The sequence below is a fragment of the Balaenoptera ricei genome, chromosome 9 (assembly GCF_028023285.1).
Source record: "Balaenoptera ricei isolate mBalRic1 chromosome 9, mBalRic1.hap2, whole genome shotgun sequence".
Taxonomy (NCBI): Eukaryota; Metazoa; Chordata; class Mammalia; order Artiodactyla; family Balaenopteridae; genus Balaenoptera; species Balaenoptera ricei.
The window spans coordinates 6,419,231-6,442,239 of NC_082647.1; the positions used below are offsets into that span (position 1 = coordinate 6,419,231).

At 62.1% G+C, this 23,009-nt stretch overlaps 1 protein-coding gene across 7 annotated transcripts in view; it reads left to right on the forward strand.

The window, feature by feature from the left end:
* The window catches only part of KCNH2 (potassium voltage-gated channel subfamily H member 2), a 39,827-nt gene extending 17,719 nt beyond the window's left edge, over window positions 1-22,108 (forward strand). For 5 of the 7 annotated variants that reach the window (XM_059933042.1, XM_059933041.1, XM_059933044.1 and 2 more), the window contains exons 3-16: window positions 1,310-1,474; window positions 2,591-3,034; window positions 3,621-3,832; window positions 8,214-8,642; window positions 9,154-9,541; window positions 9,872-10,071; window positions 10,557-10,809; window positions 11,927-12,120; window positions 12,369-12,468; window positions 13,111-13,383; window positions 13,460-13,646; window positions 13,981-14,158; window positions 15,403-15,526; window positions 18,894-22,108. In XM_059933042.1, the coding sequence (XP_059789025.1) occupies window positions 1,310-1,474; window positions 2,591-3,034; window positions 3,621-3,832; window positions 8,214-8,642; window positions 9,154-9,541; window positions 9,872-10,071; window positions 10,557-10,809; window positions 11,927-12,120; window positions 12,369-12,468; window positions 13,111-13,383; window positions 13,460-13,646; window positions 13,981-14,158; window positions 15,403-15,526; window positions 18,894-18,946 (3,200 nt within the window). In that variant the 3' untranslated portion in view covers window positions 18,947-22,108. Of the gene's footprint in view, window positions 1-1,309; window positions 1,475-2,590; window positions 3,035-3,620; window positions 3,833-8,213; window positions 8,643-9,153; window positions 9,542-9,871; window positions 10,072-10,556; window positions 10,810-11,926; window positions 12,121-12,368; window positions 12,469-13,110; window positions 13,384-13,459; window positions 13,647-13,980; window positions 14,159-15,402; window positions 16,928-18,893 lie in introns of those variants that run through there. The other 2 variants (XR_009504927.1, XM_059933046.1) reach the window with 2 other exon arrangements.
* Window positions 22,109-23,009: the final 901 nt, after the last annotated feature.

Here is a 23,009-nt window from a genome sequence, read left to right on the forward strand (position 1 = left end):
TTGGCCTGGTGAACTGACATCAGCTGGAATAGGGGGCCTGGTGGCCAGAGAGAGACATTGAGAGGGAAAAAAAAAATCAAGAGCAGAGAAAAAGACGAGAGACAGAGATGAAAGATCTAGAAGCAGCGCTTCTCAACTCTGGTGAAGGATCAGTTTTGTTTCTAACGTGTCACAGACCAATACTTGTGTGAAATACAAAAATCACATGCTTGGATATTGCGGCAATGCCAAATTGCTCTAAAGGTTTTGAAGCTCTTGCTCTCAACTTCCGAACTTATCTTTTTGTGGATGACACAACAGTTGGGTACTAACGAAGAGGAGCAAAGACAGACAGAGAGACAGAGGGTGATCGCTAACCTGTCTCTAGTGTTTGGCACATGCCAGGCACTGCCCTAGGCGGCTGGCACGTGTTGACTTATTTAATCTTTACAACTCATGAGGAACGAGTTATTTTTTATTTTATTTTATTTTTTTAAACAAGTCTGTTCTTTTTTTTTTTTAAATTATTTATTTATTTATTTATTTTTGGCTGTGTTGGGTCTTCGTTTCTGTGCGAGGGCTTTCTCCAGTTGCGGCGAGCGGGGGCCACTCTTCATCGCAGTGCGCGGGCCTCTCACTATCGCGGCTTCTCTTGTTGCGGAGCACAGGCTCCAGATGCTCAGGCTCAGTAGTTGTGGCTCACGGGCCTAGTTGCTCCGCGGCATGTGAGATCTTCCCAGACCAGGGCTCGAACCCGTGTCCCCTGCATTGGCAGGCAGATTCTCAACCACTGCGCCACCCGGGAAGCCTAGGAACGAATTATTATCGTTCCCATTTTATAGATGAGGAAAATGAGGCACAGGGAGGTTAAAAACGTAAGAAAAATGCATCAATGACAAGGCAGCAGAGCTGGGATCTGAACCCTGAGATCCTGGGCTTAAAGTCTGTGGGCTTAACCTCCAGGCTGCAGTGCCTTGCATGAGGAGAAGCCAAGATAGAGTGTGAGAGGAGAGGGAAAAAGGTGAAACAACCCAGGAAGAAAGGAGCAGAAGCCAGTGTGAGGAGAACGCACATGGGGAGAGAGGGCTGGAGAACCAAGGCAAGCAGAGAGAGAAAGGGAGCGCTTTGAGAGCGGAAAGCTGGAGCGGCCAGATTAGGGAAGCAGCTCTGGCCGGCATGTGGCAGGAGGAGGGGGTGGGGCAGGAGGCAATGGCGAGAAGGGGCAGGACTGTGTGTGGGAGCCGTGGGGGAGGCAGAGGTGGACAGGCCCCTTCAGGTTTCGGGGGCCCATTCCGCCTGGTGCCACAGTGGCCGTGTCTCCGCTCTGCAGGGAGCTGCTTCCTGTGCCTGGTGGATGTGGTACCCGTGAAGAACGAAGATGGGGCTGTCATCATGTTCATCCTCAACTTTGAGGTGGTGATGGAGAAGGACATGGTGGGGTCCCCAGCCCGTGACACCAATCACCGTGCCCCTCTCACCAGCTGGCTGGCCTCCGGTAAGTGCAGCTGTGCTCTTGGGCTGGTGCAGGAATACATGGTTTCCCTTCCCTGGGGCCGTGAGGCTGCCCAAGGCCAATGCTGTGTAGGAAGGGATGCGGAGGGGATCCTTTCAGAGATGGGGGAGAGAACATGGAGGACACGGCCGGTCCCCTCTAGCTCAGCATGGACAGGTGCGGTGGAGGGACTGAGCCCAGATTCACAGGTCCCTGGGGCAGGATCATGGCTGGTTTCATAGCCTTACCCGCTTGGGGTCCCCCCACAGCATCCCCTGGGAGTGGTCCTCTCTCCAGCCCCAGGGGTGGGGGATTCGCCCTTCCCTGATGGCCCTGGCCACTTCGGGGCAGCTCCCTCTGCTCATGACAAGGCTCTGTCTCTCGTGGACTCAACTCTGTGAAGCCTCTCTCTCGGGTCCTTGTTCCCGGACTGGCCAGCTCCCTGCTGTGGCCTTGGCTACGTGAGAAGAGGATGTGAGGGGACTGCTGCCTGTGGCTGGAGACGTGCAGGCCTCACCTCATCCTCCCATGACTCAAAGGCTCAGACACCTCCTCCTCCCCCTGCATGGCCTTTTTGGGTTTAATTTTCAATGTTCCCTCAGAGTCATGGCAAAAGAAACCACCTCTTGGTTTCTCAAGCTCTAAAATGGCAGCATTAGTAACGCCCTACCTATTCCATGGGTGCCACCTGCAAGGTGGCAGGGTACGGCAGGAACCCGTGGCATCACTCCTCCATTTGGATGCAGGCCCTGCCATTTACTGTGCGACCTCCAGCAAATCACATAACTCACTGACGCCTAAATTTCCTCAAGTCTAAAATGGAGATAATGATACCCACTGGGGGCAGTTGTGAGAGCCACAGGTGGTTTATGTAGAGACCACCGGTGATGTGAGGCTCAAGAAATGGTGGTTTATTATTGGCGGAGTCTTAGATATGATTGCATTCTAGACTTTTCTGGAGACTTGAGTTCTGTGCAGTAGGAGTGGGGGTGGAGGGGTGCCGGCGGCTGTCGGGGCTCCCACTTTCCCTCCTTCCTCCCCTTGGTGACTGGACTCCAGCTGCTAGGCCTGGCCCTCTCCCGGGCTGCTGGGGCCCATGCACCTCCCCTGTCCCCGCAGGCCGCGCCAAGGCCTTCCGCTTGAAGCTGCCCGCGCTGCTGGCCTTGACCGCCCGGGATTCGTCCGTGCGGCCGGGTAGCGCGGGCGGCGCCGGTGCCCCGGGGGCCGTGGTGGTGGACGTGGACCTGACGCCCGCGGCGCCCAGCAGCGAGTCGCTGGCCCTGGATGAGGTGACGGCCATGGACAACCACGTGGCGGGGCTCGGGCCGGCGGAGGAGCGGCGCGCGCTGGTGGGCCCCAGCTCACCGCCTGCCTGCGCGCCCGGCCCGCACCCGTCGCCCCGGGCGCACAGCCTCAACCCCGACGCCTCGGGCTCCAGCTGCAGCCTGCCCCGGACGCGCTCCCGAGAGAGCTGCGCCAGCGTGCGCCGCGCCTCGTCGGCCGACGACATCGAGGCCATGCGCGCTGGGCCGCTGCCCCCGCCGCCGCGCCACGCCAGCACCGGTGAGGGTCGGCCCCACCCCTGCAGGAACTGCCCGGTCGCGTCCTCACCCGCGGGCCTGTCCATTCCAGGACCTCAGCTTCCTCCCTCTCCGCCCTGTCCTGTGTGCCTGGGAGATGGAAATCCTATTAAGCGCTTACTTAATCCCATTAAGTAGCCTTTTATTCCATTAAACGTGCATTCATCCCATTGCATTCTTCCACTCTCAGAGCCGGTGCTGGCCCGAGGAGCTGGCAGGCTGGCCTGGAGTGGGGATGCCCACGGGGAGTCGGGAAGGCGGGAGAGGCGTCTGGGTCCCTGCCACCACCTGGGCCTCGGGCAGGTTCCCAGTGCCCGCTGCACAGACCGTCTGGAGGCTCTTTCTCCTTCCTCGTCTCATAGCTGCATCAGGCGCGCTTCCTTACGGTGGGGAGGGGTCTGCCCTCACTTGTTTCTCAGGGACTCCACCCCTGTTTCCTGAGCTGGCCTCACTGAACCCCACGGCCTGGCTCCTGCAGGGCCCGTCTCCACCTCAGCTCTGTGTCGTCGACCTGACGGCCTTTGCCCCTGCCTGCCTGCCACCCTGACCCCCTTTCCCCTCCACCCCAGGGGCCATGCACCCCCTGCGCAGCGGCCTGCTTAACTCCACATCAGATTCGGACCTCGTGCGCTACCGCACCATTAGCAAGATTCCCCAAATCACCCTCAACTTTGTGGACCTCAAGGGCGACCCCTTCCTGGCTTCGCCCACCAGCGACCGGGAGATCATAGCCCCCAAGATAAAGGAGCGGACCCATAACGTCACTGAGAAGGTCACCCAGGTAGGTGTCCAGCTCCCTGGCTCTCCGCTCACGTGGGAGGAGCTTGGAGGGAGTGGAGTGGGAGTGGACTGTAGTCAAAAGGGGGGGTGGCGGGGTGCAGTCAGTGAGGGCCTCCTGAAGGTGGCGGACGTGCTGGCTGGGGGCAAGGGTGGCGTTTCAGAGCTGGGACGAGAGAGATCCTGGAGCAAGGGAGACTGGAGGGGGTGCCCATGGGAGGGGCAGATACAGAGGACAGGTGGGCGGGGCTCAGGGAGGATAGGGCAGCTGAGGCCGGGCACCTGGCAGGGTGAGGGTGGGTGGGAGAAGGTGGCCATGGGGCACAACAGAGTCCTGGGGGCAAACCAACGGGAGGTTTCACGTTAGAAGGGGCCACAGAGGTCAAGGTTGGGGGTCCTGATTCTTCCAGGCCAATGTGATGAGCCAGGCAGAGGGTGGGGACCCAGTGCTAGGGCCAGGGTGGCCTAGAGGTGCCCACCCCTGTCCCCAAACCACGGGAGAGGAGAGTTTCCTTCCCAAGTCGGGAGGGGAGGGTATGGAGTTGGGGGCACAGACACAGATGGGTCAAGTGCCCGAATCCCAGACCAGAGAAGATTGCCAGCCCTGGGGGGCATTGCCCAACACTGCCCAGTGGCAGGGCCAGCCTGGTCTCCTGCCCCCTCTTGGCAGCAAGATCGTCTGCACCACCCCCACTGCCCAGTCCATCCCAGCTCCTTCCCGTCCTGGCCTGGCGGTGGGGTGGGGGAAGGTCAGGACTGAGAAGCCAGGGACAGAGGGGGCTCCCGTGCCACACCTGTCTCGCCTCAGTCGCATCGCCCCCTCCCGCTCCTTCGGGCTGCCTGAGTCGGCCCGAGTGAGGGAGCTGTCCGTGGGCTGCCGTGGGCCTCCTCAGCCCTCCTCCTGGCCCCGCTCCCGCGGCCGCCTTGGCTCTCTGGGTCCCTGCCAGGTCTCCGGCCCCTTGGCCTTGACTCCAGAACGTTCCCCCCACCCTAGGCCCCATATTTGGCTGCCTAGCCCTCACCCCCTCCCACCCCTGCCTCTCTCTTGTCCTCACCTGGAGCCCTGCCGGCTGCCCTGCCCCTGTGCCCACAGCGTGTGCTGTCGTGTTGTGGTCTGTGCGTGCCAGCGTGAGCGTGTGCTCCTGGCTCTTTGGTCACCGGGCGGTCGCTCCATCTCTGGGTGTCTGTGTGACTCTGGCTGGCTGGGCAATGGACCGGCGGGGCGGGGGTGTCGGGGAGACCATTAATCTGCGGTGACAGGCCGGGCTGCCGGGGAGGGGGAGGGGCACGGGCTGCGGGAGTGGCTGCAGCAGGAGCCCGGAGCGGGCCGAGGGGGAGGGGGCCTCTGGCCGGCGGGCGGGGCGACGGAGCCCGGTGTCGGGGCCGGGGTGGGGACCTGGGAGGAGGAGGGGCCGGCTGGAGGAGCCGAGGCTCCTACCGCGGTGCCCGGGCCGCTGCTGGGCTGGCAGCGGGCAGAGCGCGGCACCCTGGCAGCGGGGCCCGCACCACGGGGCCATGGGCAGCCTGAGCCGGGCGGGCTGCTGTCCACGCTCACTGCCAGGGTGACCCCAGCCCCGAGGCCCAGCCCCAGTGACCCTGGCTTCGTGCCAGAGGCTGCCCTGGGAGCCAGGCCGCCAGCGCCTGGGGCACAGCCCGGGCTGAGGCTGCTGTTGAGCTGCAGGTGAGGCGCTGGCTGGGCCCTCGGGGCCCCGGGCAGGCAAGCTGGGGGGAGCCAAGTCCTCCATGGCGGCCCCAGCGGGGAAGGCGAGCAGGACAGGGGCTCTGCAGCCCAGGGCCCAGAAAGGCCGGGTGAGGCGGGCCGTGCGCATCTCCAGCCTGGTGGCCCAGGAGGTAGGTGATCCCCCCAGCCCCTCCCCCTCCCTCCGGGGCGGGGGCACCGAGATGGGTGCGGCCCAGAGGGCTCTGGCTCCAGGCCGGGAGAGGGCTTCTGAGATGCAGGATGGGTTGGGGAGCCCTGGGGTCTGTGGCCCCGCTCATCCCACTCTTGGCTCCAGCTTGCTCGCGCTTCTCCAGACCCGCTGGGCCTAGGTGGACGGTGTTTTTCTTGCCAGGGCTTCCCTTCTCCTTGGGCTTCCGTGGCCCAGCCTTCTAGCTCGAAACACAGAAGGAGGAGAGGGGAGAACAGGAGCGAAGTGGGCGCCCGGAGAGGATGGCGGGGAGACGGGGGAGGAGAGGAGCCGCTCCCACTCCCACCCCACCTCCCCCAGCGAGCGGGCCGCAGCCGGGCCTGGCACAGAGGCGCTGGGGCTCCCCAGGTCCAGCACTCTGTGTGTTGTGAGTGGACCCTGCGGCGGGCGAGGGAGGCGTGGGCTGCTTCAGGGGTCCAGGTTGGGGGGCTGGGGTCAGAGGCCGCTGGATGAGTGGTGAGGGCGGGCTGAGCCGGGCGCCTGGTCCACCTCTTCTGGGGCAGCCTGAGGTGCTGGTGGCTATGCTGTGGTCCCCCAGGCTGCTGACTCTATAGGCGCCTTCTGGGAGCCACCTCTGCACCCCCCGGGGGGCTTCTGTCAGAGAGCCAGGAGCCAGCTCAGGCAGGATGGCAGGGGGAGTTGGAGGCGGCGCCCGGGTGGGTCTGCGAATCCCACCCCTGTCGCCACCACCAGCACCTAAACTCTCTGCCTTGGCTCTTGTGCTCCGCCCAGCTGGGGGACAGGGATGCGGGGGCGGGGGGGGGAATTCTTGCCAGCCACAGGTGAGGACCCGGGGTTTGGCTTAAATGAGCTTTAGGATTCTGTGTGACAACAGGTTATGTAACAGGGGAGGTTATATACCGGCCCAAGGCCGTGCGGCGAGCGGTTGCAGAGCTGAGCCCGGCGGTCCCTATAAGAGGAGGTCTGCGGCTCCGGGTCTCGTGCCCCGGGCTTGCCCCCGGCACGTGTGCTTGTGGACTCGGCGGTGGTGGTCCTGCTGTGGGCCGACGCAGGTAGGGGGCAGGACCCCATTCGTCAGGTGTGGTTCGGCACAGCCTCGGGGGGCCTGGCCTCTCAGGTGTGGTGAGGAACCCCATCCAGGAACCTTCTTCTGCCTCCTCGTCTGTGAGGGCCCTTCTCAGTCCCCACTTGACCCCTGAGAGGTCACCGCCCATGTTTTCTGCCTTAAGGAGCAAGGGGCTCGGGCTGACGGCAGGGCGGAAGCGGGGGCCTAGGAGCCACGTGCCCCTTCCCCTGCCCCAGGCCCCAGCTGCCCACCCCACCCATCATGTGCCTCTGGAGCCCCTGTGGCCAAACCCCTAACTATGGCCCATCTTAACTTCCAGTTACTTCCACTAAGGAGAGGCTCTCCACACGGTCCATCTGGTGAGGGTGGTTCCAGGGGGTCCCCAGCTTGAATATGAATGGGAGTCTTTGCGGCTCCACCCACCACGGCCCTCCCCAGCACAGAGGCCTGAGGATGCGGGGCCCTGGCACTTAGTACTGCTCCCGCAGGGCCGGCAACCTTGGCTCTCAAGGGGGTGGGTGAGGCCTTGGATTTGGCTGCCCAGGGATGGCAGGGCCAGGCTGGGAGAGTTTGGGGATTCTGAGGGGCAGGGGGAGGCCGCAGGGGGACGGACAGAGGCTCCTGGGGCAGCGCGAGAAAGCTGGTCTCAGCTCTTCCTAGTTTGGCTTGGGGAGAAAGAGTGGTGTGACTGCTGCCACCTGGTCTGGATGGCGAGCCTGCCTCTGCCTGGGTGATGAAGGGGCAGGACATGAGGTGAGCTGGTGCTGGGCTGGGTGGTCACCTCTGAATGGCTGCCCTGGGCCAGGGTGAGTAGGGAGGGGGAGCGAGTGTCATGGTCTCTCTTTCCTGGATGCCAGAGGGCCTGAGGCTGGGTGGCTGGTATCCTTGGGCCAGAGGCATGAAGGGACATTTAGGCCCTCAGTCCCTGGGCCACCAGCAATGGGACTTGTAAGGAACTGCAGTGACCACCACCATTTACATCGCCAAGGCCGGAAGCTGTAGTCCTTGGAGCATTTTCTGGACAGAGACTGTAGCATATGTGGGACGTGTGTGTGTGTGTGTGTGTGTGTGTGTGTGTATGTGTGTGTTTGTGGTGTTTGGGGGTGTGGGCAAGATTGCACGGTGCGAGTTATATCCATAGTTATCAGTCTGTATTGCTGGTGGGGAGCAGTACTTGTGGGTGTTACTGCTTGGTGCCCTGGACTCAGATAGCCAGCCAGGAGGTCCCGTGCCACATGGGGAACTCTGGTGAGTGGCCGTGTCCACTTGTCTGAGGGTGGGCTTCCCCGCTTACTCTGCTTGGCCTCTTCTCTGGAGGGCCCAGCAGAGATGGTACCTGCTCCTACCCTGGAGGGCCCCATGGTCTGTCCTCCCTGCCCAGACCCTGGCTGGACACCATACCCTTACCTCCACCTTCCCCGCCGGCTCAGGTCCTGTCCCTGGGGGCCGACGTGCTGCCGGAGTACAAGCTGCAGGCACCACGCATTCACCGCTGGACCATCCTGCACTACAGCCCCTTCAAGGCCGTGTGGGACTGGCTTATCCTGCTGCTGGTCATCTACACGGCGGTCTTCACGCCCTACTCGGCCGCCTTCCTGCTGAAGGAGACGGAGGAGGGCCCCCCGGCCCCCGACTGTGGCTACGCCTGCCAGCCGCTGGCCGTGGTGGACCTCATCGTGGACATCATGTTCATCGTGGACATCCTCATCAACTTCCGCACCACCTACGTCAACGCCAACGAGGAGGTGGTCAGCCACCCTGGCCGCATCGCCGTCCACTACTTCAAGGGCTGGTTCCTCATCGACATGGTGGCCGCCATCCCTTTTGACTTGCTCATCTTCGGCTCTGGCTCCGAAGAGGTGGGTTGGCAAGGAGGCAGGGGCAAGGGGAGGGCAGCAGGGGGCTGGGTGAAGGGGTGGGTGGCGACAGAAGGAGGGTGGCAGACGCATGGCAGAGCCCCAGCTCACCCGCACCTACTCCCCTTTCCATACGAGCCACACCCCGGCTGTAGCGGTCCAGAGGGCTCACCTTTTCCTAATGTGTCTGTCCAAAGTGGCCACTGTCTTTTAGTTCACATGAAAGTGCCCTGGAAGCTAGTGGGAGCTCTGGCCGGGCGCCTGAGGGTGGGTGCACCTTTCCGAGCCCCAGTTTCCTCATTCTGGCCGTGGGAACCGCGAGCCCTTTGTCACAGAGCTGGCACGAAGGTGAATGGGCTCCGTGCTGGGCCCAGTGAGTGGGAGGCGCTTCTATTTTGAGGAGGTTATGGGGAGAGCTCCTCGGGGATCTCACCTCCGATGCCCCCCGAGAGCTGCAGTGCCCCCACTCCTCGTTTGCCCCCCTCCCCCACTGAACATCCGCCGACCCCCGTAGCTGATCGGGCTGCTGAAGACGGCGCGGCTGCTGCGGCTGGTGCGCGTGGCACGGAAGCTGGACCGCTACTCGGAGTACGGGGCGGCCGTGCTCTTCCTGCTCATGTGCACGTTCGCGCTCATCGCGCACTGGCTGGCCTGCATCTGGTACGCCATCGGCAACATGGAGCAGCCGCACATGGACTCCCGCATCGGCTGGCTCCACAACCTGGGCGATCAGATCGGCAAGCCCTACAACAGCAGCGGCCTGGGCGGCCCCTCCATCAAGGACAAGTACGTCACCGCCCTCTACTTCACCTTCAGCAGCCTCACCAGCGTGGGCTTCGGCAACGTCTCACCCAACACCAACTCGGAGAAGATCTTCTCCATCTGTGTCATGCTCATCGGCTGTGAGTGCACCCCCGGGGCGGGCGCGGGGGGCTAGCCGGGGGCCCGGGGTCTGGGAAGAGCCCGAGACAGAGGAGAGGGAGGGTGTTAGAGGAGCCAGAGTGGGGCCCTGGGACTTAGAGACCCCAGGGGCCTGCATCGTGGCATGTTTGGGGCTGGGACACCAGGGTAGAGGCGCAGGGCAGAGCCGAGGGGGGTGTGTGTCTGGGCGCTTGTGTTTGTGCGTCTCGCGTGTGCGCTTACAATGAGACGTGACTGCGTGTGTTGCTGAACCAGCACAGGGGCGGGCGGGGTCCCTCAGGTGCTGACGGCCCCACTCACCCCGCCCCCAGCCCTCATGTATGCCAGCATCTTCGGCAACGTGTCGGCCATCATCCAGCGGCTGTACTCGGGCACGGCCCGCTACCACACGCAGATGCTCCGGGTGCGTGAGTTCATCCGCTTCCACCAGATCCCCAACCCGCTGCGCCAGCGCCTCGAGGAGTATTTCCAGCACGCCTGGTCCTACACCAATGGCATCGACATGAATGCGGTGAGGCCACTGGGCTTGGCCTCCGGCTGATGGTGGGCTGGAGGGAGCAGCGTGATGGTGGGGACTTCTCCTGACGTAGCGGGCGCGTCTCAGACCGCCAGAGTCACCCTCCGTGGTTCCGGTGGTCCCAGTTAGTGCCAGGCAGGACCCTGAGAGGAACGTTACCCTCCTTTTGCCCATGGAGCTCGTTTACTGGGTGAGCGGTCACTCTGCGGCAGGCGCTAGACCAGGCTCTGGGTGATCGTGTTTAATCCTTATGACAGCCCCAGGCAGGAGCTGGTCTCCGAGCCTCACACATGAGAACGTGGAGGTTAGAGCAGTGAGGCGTCGTCCCCAAGGGTGCACGGCTGGAAGGGGTGGCGCTGGAGTGGGCACCCAGGTCCTTCCCCTGATACCGGACGCCCTGGTGCTCCCCGCTGGATCTCCGGGTGGGGGTGGGCGTGGGGTCCCGGGAGAGGGCATGCTGAGCTGCCCCCTGTCTCCAGGTGCTGAAGGGCTTCCCCGAGTGCCTGCAGGCCGACATCTGCCTGCACCTGAATCGCTCGCTGCTGCAGCACTGCAAGCCCTTCCGAGGGGCCACCAAGGGCTGCCTGCGGGCCCTGGCCATGAAGTTCAAGACGACGCACGCGCCGCCAGGGGACACGCTGGTGCACGCTGGGGACCTGCTCACCGCCCTCTACTTCATCTCCCGGGGCTCCATCGAGATCCTGCGGGGCGACATTGTCGTGGCCATCCTGGGTACGGCAGGGACCGGGAGCTGGGCCCGAGGTGCCTGCCGAGGCCTGGAGAGGTCCCAGCCCGTTAAGGACACAGCCCTAGGGGATGTGGCCCCGGGACTACCCACAGGGACCTTGGGCTCCTTTAACTCACCCAAGCTCAGGTCTTCCAAGGGGTCGGTGAAAAGGACTCTGGGGGTTTCCAGATTCTGCTTCCCTTCAGGGTCTCCTCACGGGCAGTGACACTCTTGTTCCTTAAAACAGGACCAAATCCAGATACTCCAAGGTAGACAGTGGAGGGAGGTTGTGCAGCTGATTTTACTAAGGGCCGCGTGGTTCCCTGCAGCCTCAGGCAGTACAACCAAGCCTTCGCCTCCAAAGCAAAGGGAGTCCTGCCCCTCTTCCCCTCACACTCCTTCTTCTCTGCCCTACCTGTGCACGTGGGCAGGTGTACCTGGGCACTGGGACTTCCTGCCCTCTGCCTGTCCTTCCTTTGGCCCTGGACACCTCAGGGCAGATGTGCCACGGGGGGTTCTTTATAGATTTTTATTTCTCAGTTCGGCATAAACACATGCTCATGCCACAAACACCCCAAACACAAGTGAAACCAAAGTTTTGCTAAACAACAGTCGCCTTAACTACATTCTGGTGTTCTCTGTTCTATGCTGTGCTAAGCTATGCTATCCTGTTTTCTTTCAGTAAACAAAATGCTGGTCTTGATTCACTACTGTGTTTGATCTGTAGCTTGAAGAACATTGTTTATGGGGGTGCAGTGTTTGGCCAGGAGGGTGTTTGGGACATGGGCTTTGGGGGGTACCAGAGGAGTTAGAACCCAAGGAGGAAGCCAGGGCCACGGGCAGAGCTGGGCATCTGGGCTGGAGCTGCTGGCTGGCCCAGGAGCTGGGAGGCACAAGGTTCCTGGCCCTTTACCCTCAGGGCACTGCACTGCACGCGTCCTGCCTTTGCGAGCTGGGGGAGGATGGGCTGGTTGATGCTTCCCTGGCGCTGGGGGCTGGGGCCCCGCAGCCCGTGACCAGAATGAGGGGAGGCGCCGGCCAGGGTGAGAATGCCTGGAAGACAGGTGCCTGCTGCCTCTGCTGCCGCCCCAGGGGCTGAGCCCCCCTCTCGGTGGCCTCCAGGGAAGAATGACATCTTCGGAGAGCCTCTGAACCTGTATGCGCGCCCTGGGAAGTCCAACGGGGACGTGCGGGCCCTCACCTACTGTGACCTGCACAAGATCCACCGGGATGACCTGCTGGAGGTGCTGGACATGTACCCCGAGTTCTCTGACCACTTCTGGTCCAGCCTGGAGATCACCTTCAACCTGCGGGATGTGAGTGGGCCGCGCGGCTGGCTGCACGCTGGGTGACCTTCTCTCTGGGCTTGTTTCCCTGTCTGTCAGATGGTATCTGGGTCAGAGCAGGTTGTGAAAGTCCCAGCCTCAGCCCTGGTCCTGGGGCAGAGCTCACACCCCCAGAGCCGGCACTCCCAGCCCCACCTTCTCTGTTCGGGAGGGGGTCTGGCCGAGACCGGGCATGGCGGGTGGGCGCGGAAGGGCCCTGACACCGTTCTCGGTTCCAGACCAACATGATCCCCGGCTCTCCCGGCAGCGCGGAGCTGGAGGGCGGCTTCCACCGGCAACGCAAACGCAAGCTGTCCTTCCGCAGGCGCACTGACAGGGGTGAGGCGGGGGTCGGGGAGGGGGCGGGGTCCAGGTGAGCCGGGAGGCGGGCGGGGGTCGGGGTCTAGAGGAGGCGGGGCGGAGGGCGGAGCGCGGGGTCCGGCGGGTCTGCTCCCCCCAGGCTACACAGACCATCCGGCCCTACCTTCAGTGTCCCCCCCCCCCCATCACCGCATCCTTTCAGGCCCACTTGAAATGTCGCCTCCTCCAGGAAGCCCTCTTCCACACTCCAAGACAGGGGCGTGCCTAAGTTTCTTTGGTCCTCACACGGCTGGCGTCCTGGTGGGCACTGCTTTGAACTGATGAGGGGAGGAAAGACAGGACAAAGGAGGGCAAGGAGGCCAGCACGGGGGCTGAGGGCCCGGGGTCCCAGCAGTGAGAGCCCCTCTCAGCAGTGCCACTGCCCGTGCTTGGGCAGCCAGCGGTCACAGACGACCTGGTCCCGCCCTCGGAGTTCTCAGTCCCCTTGAAAGTGGGGGAAAGAGAGCGGAAGAAACAAATGGGGACAAACCAGGGCGTCCAGCCACAGTCGTCTCCCAGACCTGCTCCAGTCCCCTCCCCTCCCCTCCCCTCCCCTCCCCTCCCCTCCCCTCCCCTCCGTGCCTCCTGCCTGCTCTGAGGCCCCTTCTCTGTTTCCCACAGACCCGGAACAGCCAGGGGAGGTGTCGGCCTTGGGGCCGAGCCGGGCGGGGGCAGGGCCGAGTGGCCGGGGCCGGCAGGGGGGGCCGTGGGGGGAGAGCCTGTCCAGCGGCCCCTCCAGCCCTGAGAGCAGTGAGGATGAGGGCCCAGGCCGCAGCTCCAGCCCCCTCCGCCTGGTGCCCTTCTCCAGCCCCAGGCCCCCCGGAGAGCCGCCGGGTGGGGACCCCCTGACTGAGGATGGCGAGAAGAGCAGCGACACTTGTAACCCACTGTCAGGTAGGGCGAGGGCCCCCTGGGCGGGCGGGCGGGGCGTGGCCTCTGTCCCGGCCTCAACCCAGCTCTCTGGCTCCAGGCGCCTTCTCAGGAGTGTCCAACATCTTCAGCTTCTGGGGGGACAGCCGGGGCCACCAGTACCAGGAGCTGCCTCGCTGCCCCGCCCCCGCCCCCAGCCTCCTCAACATCCCTCTTTCCAGCCCTGGCCGACGGCCCCGGGGCGATGTGGAGAGCAGGCTGGACGCCCTCCAGAGGCAGCTCAGCAGGTGAGGGTGGTCCCTGGGATCAGCCTAGGCCCAGCTGTGTGTGTCCGGGGGGGCGGGCTAGTAGGGGCGGGGCACGGGCGTATTGCAGTGCGGTCTGTGGGTTTCGGGCAGTGTTGTAGGGTGAAGTGGGTGTCTGCTCTGTCTAGGCCTGTCCACGTGTCCAGCAGCTTGACCCTCTCCTTGCATTCAGAGCCGAGCCAGGGGCTGCCACACCTAGAATGAAGAGTGGACCTGGGGTTGACCAGCTGGCTGTCCATAGGGTAGTCCTGAAGCCACAGTCACTGGCGTCTCCACTTCCCTGAGACCCAGAACATCCTCCTCCTTCTTGCCCCAGGCTGGAGACCCGGCTGAGTGCAGACATGGCCACCGTCCTGCAGCTGCTGCAGAGGCAGATGACGCTGGTCCCGCCCGCCTACAGTGCTGTGACCACCCCGGGGCCCGGCCCCACCTCCACCTCCCCTCTGCTGCCCGTCAGCCCCATCCCTACCCTCACCCTGGACTCGCTTTCTCAGGTAAGTGCCAAGCACCCCAGCCCTGCCTCTTCTGCACCAATTCCACCCCAGACCTGCTTTGCTGCCCTTTCTGCTTGGCCTTGGGCCCCAGCCTCCTCCCACCCTGTTCCTACCCTCCTCCCAGGCTGTACTGCTAGAGGAGGGCTGCCCTAGGAGCTGCAAGCACGGAGCAAGGCAGGAGAGCCCCCAACAAAGCCCCCAGACAGCTGGGCCCAGGAAGCCAGGAGGCCGAGTGGCATTCGCTCCCCTAGTGTCACCTCAATGGCCAGACCTACTCAGGGTGCCTGTGTCATGGCTGTGGGTGGAGGGACTGTTGAGCCAGGGGTCTGGCGGTGGGTGCTGGGTGCCAGCATGCCCTTGGGATAGGGTCCCAAGCCCCTACTGCGACTGATACCCCCTGGGTCTGGTTCTACCGCCAACCGTTGACTGTCATGCTCAGCGCTTTGCAGGGTTGTTCTGAAGGCTCTGGCTAAGCCCCAGGGTAGCACTTCCGGCCCGCATCTCTCCCCTCCTGCCAGAGATGGGCCTCTGTTGCCCTTTGTCCTCTCCTAAGTGGACACGTGTGTTCCTGGCCTCCTGACAGGACAGCTGTGTCTGGGTCTCAAGAATGGGGCTCCTCTGGCGACAAGAGGTGGCCTGGGATCTGCTCCCCCCTCCCTCTGGCATCTGCTCCCCCCTCCCATCTGCCACCTGCTCCTGTTTGCAGACACCAGGGCCCACGTCAGCAAATGTGCCAGTCTCCCTTCACAGCCTCCTCCGCAGAGATCTCACAGCAGACTCGTCTGCACCCACAAAGCCCCTCCTGCCTGCCCTGGCACTCTCCCTGGCCTTCCGAGGCCTGGCCGCCCGCCTGCCTCTGTTTCTAGGTCCTCGAGTTCTTTCTAGATTGGAGGAAAGAACCCTGTCTCTCTTTCTGTACAGCTTCTGTGCCAGCTCAGGGCCCCTTATTCTGGATTGGGTTTGAATCCAGCGGCCATGTTCCCTGGGGAGGGAAGCGGCTGTGGCCTCAGGCTCTCCCCGCGTCAGGCAGAAGCTCCCGAGGCCCCCAGATGCCCGGTCTGGCTCTTGCCCACCCGGAGCGCGTTTCTCCCGGGGCAGGTTGGAGTCCTGCTCTGTCTGCCTTGGCCCTTCTCCTGTGCCCTCCAGGCCTCTTCTGTCTGTCACCACGGTCTCCTGACCCTCTCTATCCTCTGACCCTCCCCTGCCCCTTGGCTCTAGCTTCTCACACTCCGGTTTCTTTGCAGGTTTCCCAGTTCACGGCGTGCGAGGAGCTACCCCAAGACGGCCCTGCTCGACGCCTCTCCCTGCCGGGCCAGCTGGGGGCCCTCACCTCCCAGCCCCTGCACAGACACGGCTCGGACCCGGGAAGTTAGTGGGGCTGCCCAGTGTGGACACATGGCTCACCCAGGGTTCAGTGCACTGCCTGGGCTCCTCCTGTGGAGGACCTGCCCGGGAGGCCCTGGCCGCTGACGGGAGAGGAATAGGAAGGCACAGCCCCTCCTCCAGCCCTTGGGACCATCTCCTCCTGCGGTCCCCTGGGCCCCGTTGGTGGGGGGCGGGGCGCAGGGGCAGGGACAGGGCCGGGCAGTGGATGGGGGTCTGTGGTCCCCTCACTGCCTTGGGGGCAGTAGCTGGTCTAACTGCCCGGCGGCACCCGGCCCTGGGCCTTAGGCACCTCAAGGACTTTTCTGCTATTTACTGCTCTTATTGTTAAGGATAATAATTAAGGATCATATGAATAATTAATGAAGATGCTGATGACTATGAATAATAAATAATTATCCTGAGGAGACTCCAGGGGTGCTGGGAGGGTGCAGCCATCGGCACGCTGTATCCCATGTTCACGTTCATAGTGTCCGGTGCACTGGCCTCTCTGAGGGAATCCAGGCCGATCTGTCTGTGTGCACAGGGCCTGCAGGGGCAGCTCCGACGTCTGGGTGTGGAGTCTGTGCAGTTGGGGTGCTCCCTCGGGGCTGACACAAGTCACCTCCAGGACCTCTTGCCTCCGGAGGGCCCTGCTTCCATGTGGTCCTGGATTCAGGAGGGCAGAGAGCCACCTGGACTCTTTTACATATAGAGGTTGTCCTAATGGGATGCCAGGCCTGGGGTCCCGCCCCTCAGGGTCTTGGTGGCTTGCTGGGTGGCACACTGGCCCCCAAAGCTGTCCCCAGGCTGACTGCTGTCAGAGTACAGATGCGCTGTACTCTTCCCTCACACAGCTCATGAGCCCGGCCCGTACTGACTTTAACCTGGGGCTGTATTTGGCCAAGCCCCCAACTTGGCCTTATCTTGACCTTGACTCAGACTCACACGGATCCTATGTAACTGGCCCCCCACAGCAAACCAACTCTGGGCACGCTGGTTTTCTCAACCCTGACCAGAGCCCCCGCCCCCTGATGTCTGGCTCCAGACGGGCCTCACCTCCATCACCTCCATCACTTGGTCACCTGTGATCCTCGACCAGAGGAGCTGCCTGAAGAGGGTGGAAGTTTCAGGGCGGCTCATTCCCATTATCGGAGGAGCAAGTCGGAACAGATGTCCTGGGGCCAGTGAAGGGTGGTGGCCGTGTGTGTCCGTGTGCTCGTGGGTGTGCGCGTGTGCGCGTGTGCACGTGCCCTGCCGGTCTTGCGCGAACACCCAGCCTTTCAGAGGAGCTGCCGTGCAGTGGTCGTGGTAGGGCAGCTGCCAGCCAGCAGGAGGAGCCGACGGGCAACAGTGCTCCCCAAGGCCTCCAGGGTCGCTTAATCCTATAATCCCTGACCCTCTGAGGTGGGTGTGTTAACCTTGCTTTGACCGGAGCCCATTACCGCCCGTGCCCGGGACGGGGAGGGTGTTGCGGGGAGACCCTGGTCTCTGAGCCACCTGGAGTGTGCCCTCTTCCCAGAGCGGGTAGCAGAGAAGTTCCTGGTGGTTCTGCACCAGGGCCTTGGCTCCCCTGCCAGAGGGTGTGACCAGGGAGGGGTCCCTGTGAGTTCAGTGTGCCCTGGGGGACAGGGCGTGGAAGATGGGCACGGGGAGTAGAGGTGGGGAGAAGGATGAGACCCCGGGTGGTGGGGAGGGGTGACACAGAGAGGTGGGCCAGGCAGAAAGGGCAGCTCTGTGCGACAGGATCTGGCACATGTGTACGCGGGTGTACACGTGCGCGTGAGCATGCATCCCTTCGTGGTTTGGGAGCGCACACGCAGGCCTCCCTGGTGGATTGATGTGTGTGGGCGTGGGGTGGGGTTCTAGCTGGGGGGATGCCCTAGATTCAGTGTCAGCTCACGGATTCCGGGCACAAGCGGACACCGTCAGGATCTCAGCCCCGGACACTGGCAGAGGCCCCCGTGAGGTTGATGGTGAGAAATAAAATGACAGACGAAGCTCGCTGCACTTGGCATGCGGGGGCCGAGGTGCTGGGCCAAGTCCCCGCTCTCCATCTCTCCATCTGGCACTCTCTCCATCCTTCTTACCAACTGTCCTGTCCTTAGAGCATCTTCATCTGGGAGCTCAGCCCCGATTCGCAGCACTCTGTCCAGGTGTGGCGGTGAGGGCTGGGGGAGCCTGGGAGAGCCTGCGGGAGGGGCTGAGGGCCGGCGCAGCGAGTCAGGGCCCCGTGCTGCTGGGCGTGGGGAGGAGAGGAGGTGAAACCTTGGCCCGCACTCCCTAGGCTCTGTATCACGTTGGACACTGGTTATTCTCTGGGGCACATGCCGGCGTCCACAGTCAGCTGCCCGCCTCCAGGGGAGTGCCCTGCCTGGGCCTGGAGGCCTGATGTGTGCGCTTCCAGGGATGAGTGAGTGTGTGTGTGTGTGTGTGTACACGCACACATCTGTGCTCAGGGTGGGGGCTGCCCCAGCAGAGGGGAAACCTCTCCGTGCTTGTCCTCGATGGAAGCACATGGGTGCCCAGGGGCTGGTCTGCTCAGTCCGGCTGAAGGAGCTTCCGGCGTGGCCGAGACACCAGTGCCAGGTCCCTACCAGGAGCCACCCCTGAGATCTGAGAGTGGGCGGAGGACAACGGTCACAGTGGCTCCATTTACGATGGTTCCACCTGCCCGGCTGTGTCACTTAACCCCTAACAACCCGCAGAGGTGGGTGTCGCTGGTCCACGTGAGGGGAGTCAGGCTCAGGATGGTCGGTGACTGACCAGTGTGAGTGCTGCGGGTAGGTGGCAGTGCGCAGCTCCGGGCTTCACTGGAGGGGCCGCGGTGGCCCTCGGGGCACAGCACTGGGGCCAACGCTCGCGGGCCGCAGGGTGTGGGCTCGGACCTGGGCCTTGGGGGACCTGAGAGGCCGGCGGGGGTGCAGCCCAGTGTGGAGCGCAGCAAGGAGACTGCCTGCCTCCCTTCCCAGCCTGCTCCACCCTCCCCTCGCCTGGCCAGGTGGCAGCGTACCCCCTCCTGCCAGTCTGGGACCGTGCTCCACCCAACACGTGAATGGTGCCATAAAACACAGCTGTGCCTGTGACCCGGGCGCTCTCTGTTGGGCGGGATCAAGTTCTTGGGCAGGGTCTGCTCAAGGCTGAAGGCTGCCTACAACCCACAGGGGGGCCCCAGCCCTCATGGGGTCCTGCTGCGTCCCTGGGACCGGGCGGGCTCTCAGGTGTGTTGGGAGGGGTGGGTGGTAATTCTGGGGGCTGGCCGGGGGTACAGCAGGCTGTTTTCCTCCAGGGACCACCTTTGTTCACCATGCATTGATGCATTGCCCACTCTTTTAAGGTCCAACCTCATCTTTTTTTTTTTTTTTTTTAATAGAGATCAGTAAAAATGCTTTGGAAGGAAGACGAAGGACCATCAGAAGCCAGTAGCCTGTGAGGCTGGGAGAAGGGATGCCGAAGGGGCATCTCGTTCCTGGGGCTCAGGAAGAGAGGAAAGAAGGAGGTGTGGGGACCACTGTGCCGCCACTCTGCACCCTAGGACAGGTTCCATGGTCAAATGAAGGGCGCTTCCCCTGCTGGCCTGAAGGCAATAAGCTCTGGACTATCAGCTCCGTGCGGGTGGGGCTAGTTTGACTCTGCAGGGCCCGGAGCAGTGCCGGGCACTGGGATGTACTCAATGTTTCCTGAATGACCGAAGGAAGCGCCACCCTTCTCCCCGGGACGGAGAACCCTGGGCTCGGCCGGCAGGGCTGGGGAAGTCCTCCTGCGGCTGGCAGAGCAGAAGCGGGGCCTCTGCGCAGGGCTCTGGCCCTTCACCCTGGACCCGCGGGTCACCGTGCTCTACTCCATTCCTGTCCTCGGGCCTGCGCTGCCCAGTTCTGTGGCAACTGCCCGCTGCCCCAGACCTCATCCCTGGCCTCCCCCGTCACCTGGGCTCCCGGAGCCACAGGACTCTGGTGATGGGGGGCAGGGCAAGGGTGCAATCCCCTCCTCTCCTGCAGGGCCAGTCACCAACGGCCGGGGGTGGGCTGTTGTGCAGAGCGGAGGGTTCTCCCAAACCAAGAGGGCCAGAGGGGTGGGGCGGGAACTGGAGGGGCCGTGGCGGGTGAGGAAAGGTCCACGCGGCTGCCGATGCACAGGAAGGCAGGTGGCAGAGCCTGGAGCCGGAGTCTGGTCAGGGGCGAGGGACAGGAACCGAGGGGCAGGCCCGGCCTGCCTTCCCCCACCTCCACCTGCCTTCCCCCACCTCCACCTCTGCACCTAAAGGTCCAGGAGCGGAGTGAGGTGCTGGCGGTGCCTCCCGGCCTCGTGACTCAGCCACTGCCCGGGGTCCAGGTGCAAGCTCGCCCCGCCCTGTCCTCACCTGGACCCCCGCTCCTCTCAGCCCAGGCAGTGGCAGCTCTCATGTTTTAGTGACAAGTAAGAGTCATCGATACTCATGGAGTCCATCCTTTGTGGTGAGCATTATTCTGACTGCCTGAAACCCAAGGCCCAGAGGCTCGCGGAACCTGCCAGCGTCCGCGGCTCCTGAGGGTGGAGCTGAAGCATGAACCCGGACAGTCTGAGTCCCCCGGGCTGGCCCGAGCCTGGGACACACCATCTCCCTTAGGCAAGACAGTGACTAGGAGACCTTTGCAAGTGTCTGGGATTTCTAGGACCTTCTCTCCCCTGCAGACTTTTGTACCTTCTGTTCCTTTGCCTGGAGTGCCCTTTGTTTGGTGAACTCCTGCTGGTCTTTGGGTGGCTCTTCTAGGGGATGCTTGGTGCGCCCCCTCCCTCGGGCTGGGGCCCCCTCTGTGCTCTTGCAGCACCCTCTGCTCTCCCCGCCCCGCCTTCCCTACCCTGGACTGCCAAATCCGGGGGCTCGTCATCTCTGCGCTACACCATCCCTGTCTGTCCCCCAGCACCACGCGCAGTGGCTCCCCCAGAGCGAGCACGCAACGGTTTACTAAATGAACACTTCTGGATTTGGGGAGTGATTAGCACTGAAATCCTTAATATCCAAAGGGCCGGCGTGCTTGACTTTGGGGGCTGTGACTTCCTGTGCAGCCAGGCTTGGGGTGCGAGGGCTGAGGAGGGGGCTCTGGGGTAGCTGGCACTCCCTGAGCCTCCTCCGCTGATAGGCAGACGTGAGGTCTGGTACCCCAGGGATGGCCCCTAAGGGCCCACAGGGTTTACGTTTTCTACCGCACTCTGTTGGCTCAGCTCAGCGCCTGGGGTTTGGTCCTTGCTCTGAGTTACGATCAGGGAACCTCTCTGGTGCCACCTGGAATCCCTCCTGGTGGGCATCTAGGGGCACAGCTGGATATCCCGTGATGGCCATTGCTCACCTGAGCTTTGGGGAGCCTCTGCCTTTGCTTCCCATCACAGCAAGTTCATCACCCTCTCAGATGCCCGGTCCCTGGCCTGGCCATACCTCCGGGGGCAGCCCCTGCAGGCCTCTGACTTTTCCAGGCTCTGTTCTGCCACAGTGCAGGGCAGGAGGTCTTGTGCCAGGCCCTTCCTGCAACCCACCTGCCCACGTCGCAGGAACAGATGGACTGAAGCGTGCCCAGGTCCTGACGTGACAGATGGCTCCTTCCTCTTTGCCTGCAGGACAAAGCCTTCCACGTCAGCCTGGCACAGAGGGCTCTCGTCTTCCTTTCCAGACTCACCTGCCTTCGTACCTCCTGCTGCCATGTGCCCAATACTCTAGCCACATGAGATCACGTCCTGTTAACTATGCTTGAGTTCTCCCTGCATTTGCCTGTCTTTCCCTCTTCTTGTAAACAGACTCTGTCCTTCCCGGCCTGGAGAAACTCTTCGATCCTTCAAGTCCTAGCTCACACGTCACCTCCTCCAGGAGGTCCTCTCTAGGTGTCTCAGTGGATCTAAACCTCCCATTGCACTGGGCTCAGGCCTTTGTCAGCGCCTCCACACACCCTGCCTGTTCTCCTGTCTGTCATCCGAAAGAGGACTGGCTGAGTATTGGTCATCTTCTCATCTCCCTTGGAGGCCTCTGTCGTGGGGCCGGGGAGACGGCAGGCACTTTGCCGGTGTGTCTTGCTTCATCTCCACTTCCCAGCGGCCTCTGCGTGGAGGGCTCCTACCCACTGCCCTCTGTGTGGCTGCTCATTTGTCCTTTGATGGTCAAGGCTGAGAGCGATTTCTCGTAGGGCTTTTCTGTTTCAACCTCAGGTCTGAGGGATCCCCCTTTCTCCCCAGTGGTGGCCAGTCCAGTGGGTGCTCAGCCTGGCAGCTCAGGGGGACCTACAGGGCTCACACGGTGGTCCGACCACACAGGGACCATCAAAAGCATACAAGTAGCGGGTCTAGTCTATCTCAAGTGCTCAAAAATGTCGAAACAAATTTGAATCATAGGGCCTTTCAAGGTGACTATTTGCAAACACTTTCAGATAATTGTATATCATAAAAGAGTGGTTGGTGTAAAAATCAATAAGATTTAGTAAAAGACTGAATAGTAACAGGTTTTTTTAAGCCGCATAGGTGCATGATATTAAACCCTATAAAGACTCAGTTTATCTTGATCATCTTATTGTAGTAGCATTTAAAATAAAGTGATTCTTGATACTTTATTTTCTAAAAGTCTAAGTACAGGTCAAGCCCTTTTCCTTTCTTTTTGGCTGACTTTTGTCTTTCAAAAAAAAAAAAAAAAGAATGTGTTCTGAGGCATTTGTTTAAATAATCAGCTTCATTATTTCTAATCACACCTTATAAGTGAGTTGGAAGTTGGCAAGAGCCATCGCTTAGAAACCAGAGCAGAAGAATTTAGCTCAGCTGTCTTACCATTATCTTAAAATTAGCAATAGCATAAGGTCTGGCTGCAAAAGGCTTAGGTGCTAACTGGCAAGAAAATCAGTCATTAGGGAAACAGCCTGGAGAGGGTAACGGCTTGACTTCCTCTTTCTGCTCTGCCAGGTGATGACAGCTGGGGAATCAGAGGGAACGCATTGGTCAGGGACACTAGGAAGGTCAAGTGAAGCTGATCTCATGGTCTCAAGAGGCCTAAGTGGAATGAAACCCTTAGCAGATGGGAAAATGAGAGTAGAGAGCTTTATTTAAAGTCAATCTTCCCCAGGCCCCCGGAACGGTGACTGTCCCGCAGGGAAGTTGGGCTCGATGTGAGGCTCTGAGTGGCCATAAAGAAGCGTTATTCTCAGGGCCGGTGAAAGGAGCACGAGGGAACGAGGTTAAACAGCGATTGTGCCATGACCCAGCGGCCCTGCGTCCTCCAGCGCCCAGGGGGCCCTTCCCTTAGGGTGCCGAGAAGTGGCTGGTGCCCCATCCAGGGGAGAGTAGGGTGTGCCTCGTGCCTCCCCTTGTCTCTGGGGATGCCCTGGGGGTGAGGCTTCTGATCTAGGCTAGCTGCCCTGTGACCTGTGAGACACCTGTCCCCTAAGTGTGTGGTAGTTCCTGTGCCTGCTGCCACCTCTTTTCCAGGACACTCTGACTTAAGGTGGACACCCCTCCTCTTCATTATCCCAAAGCACCA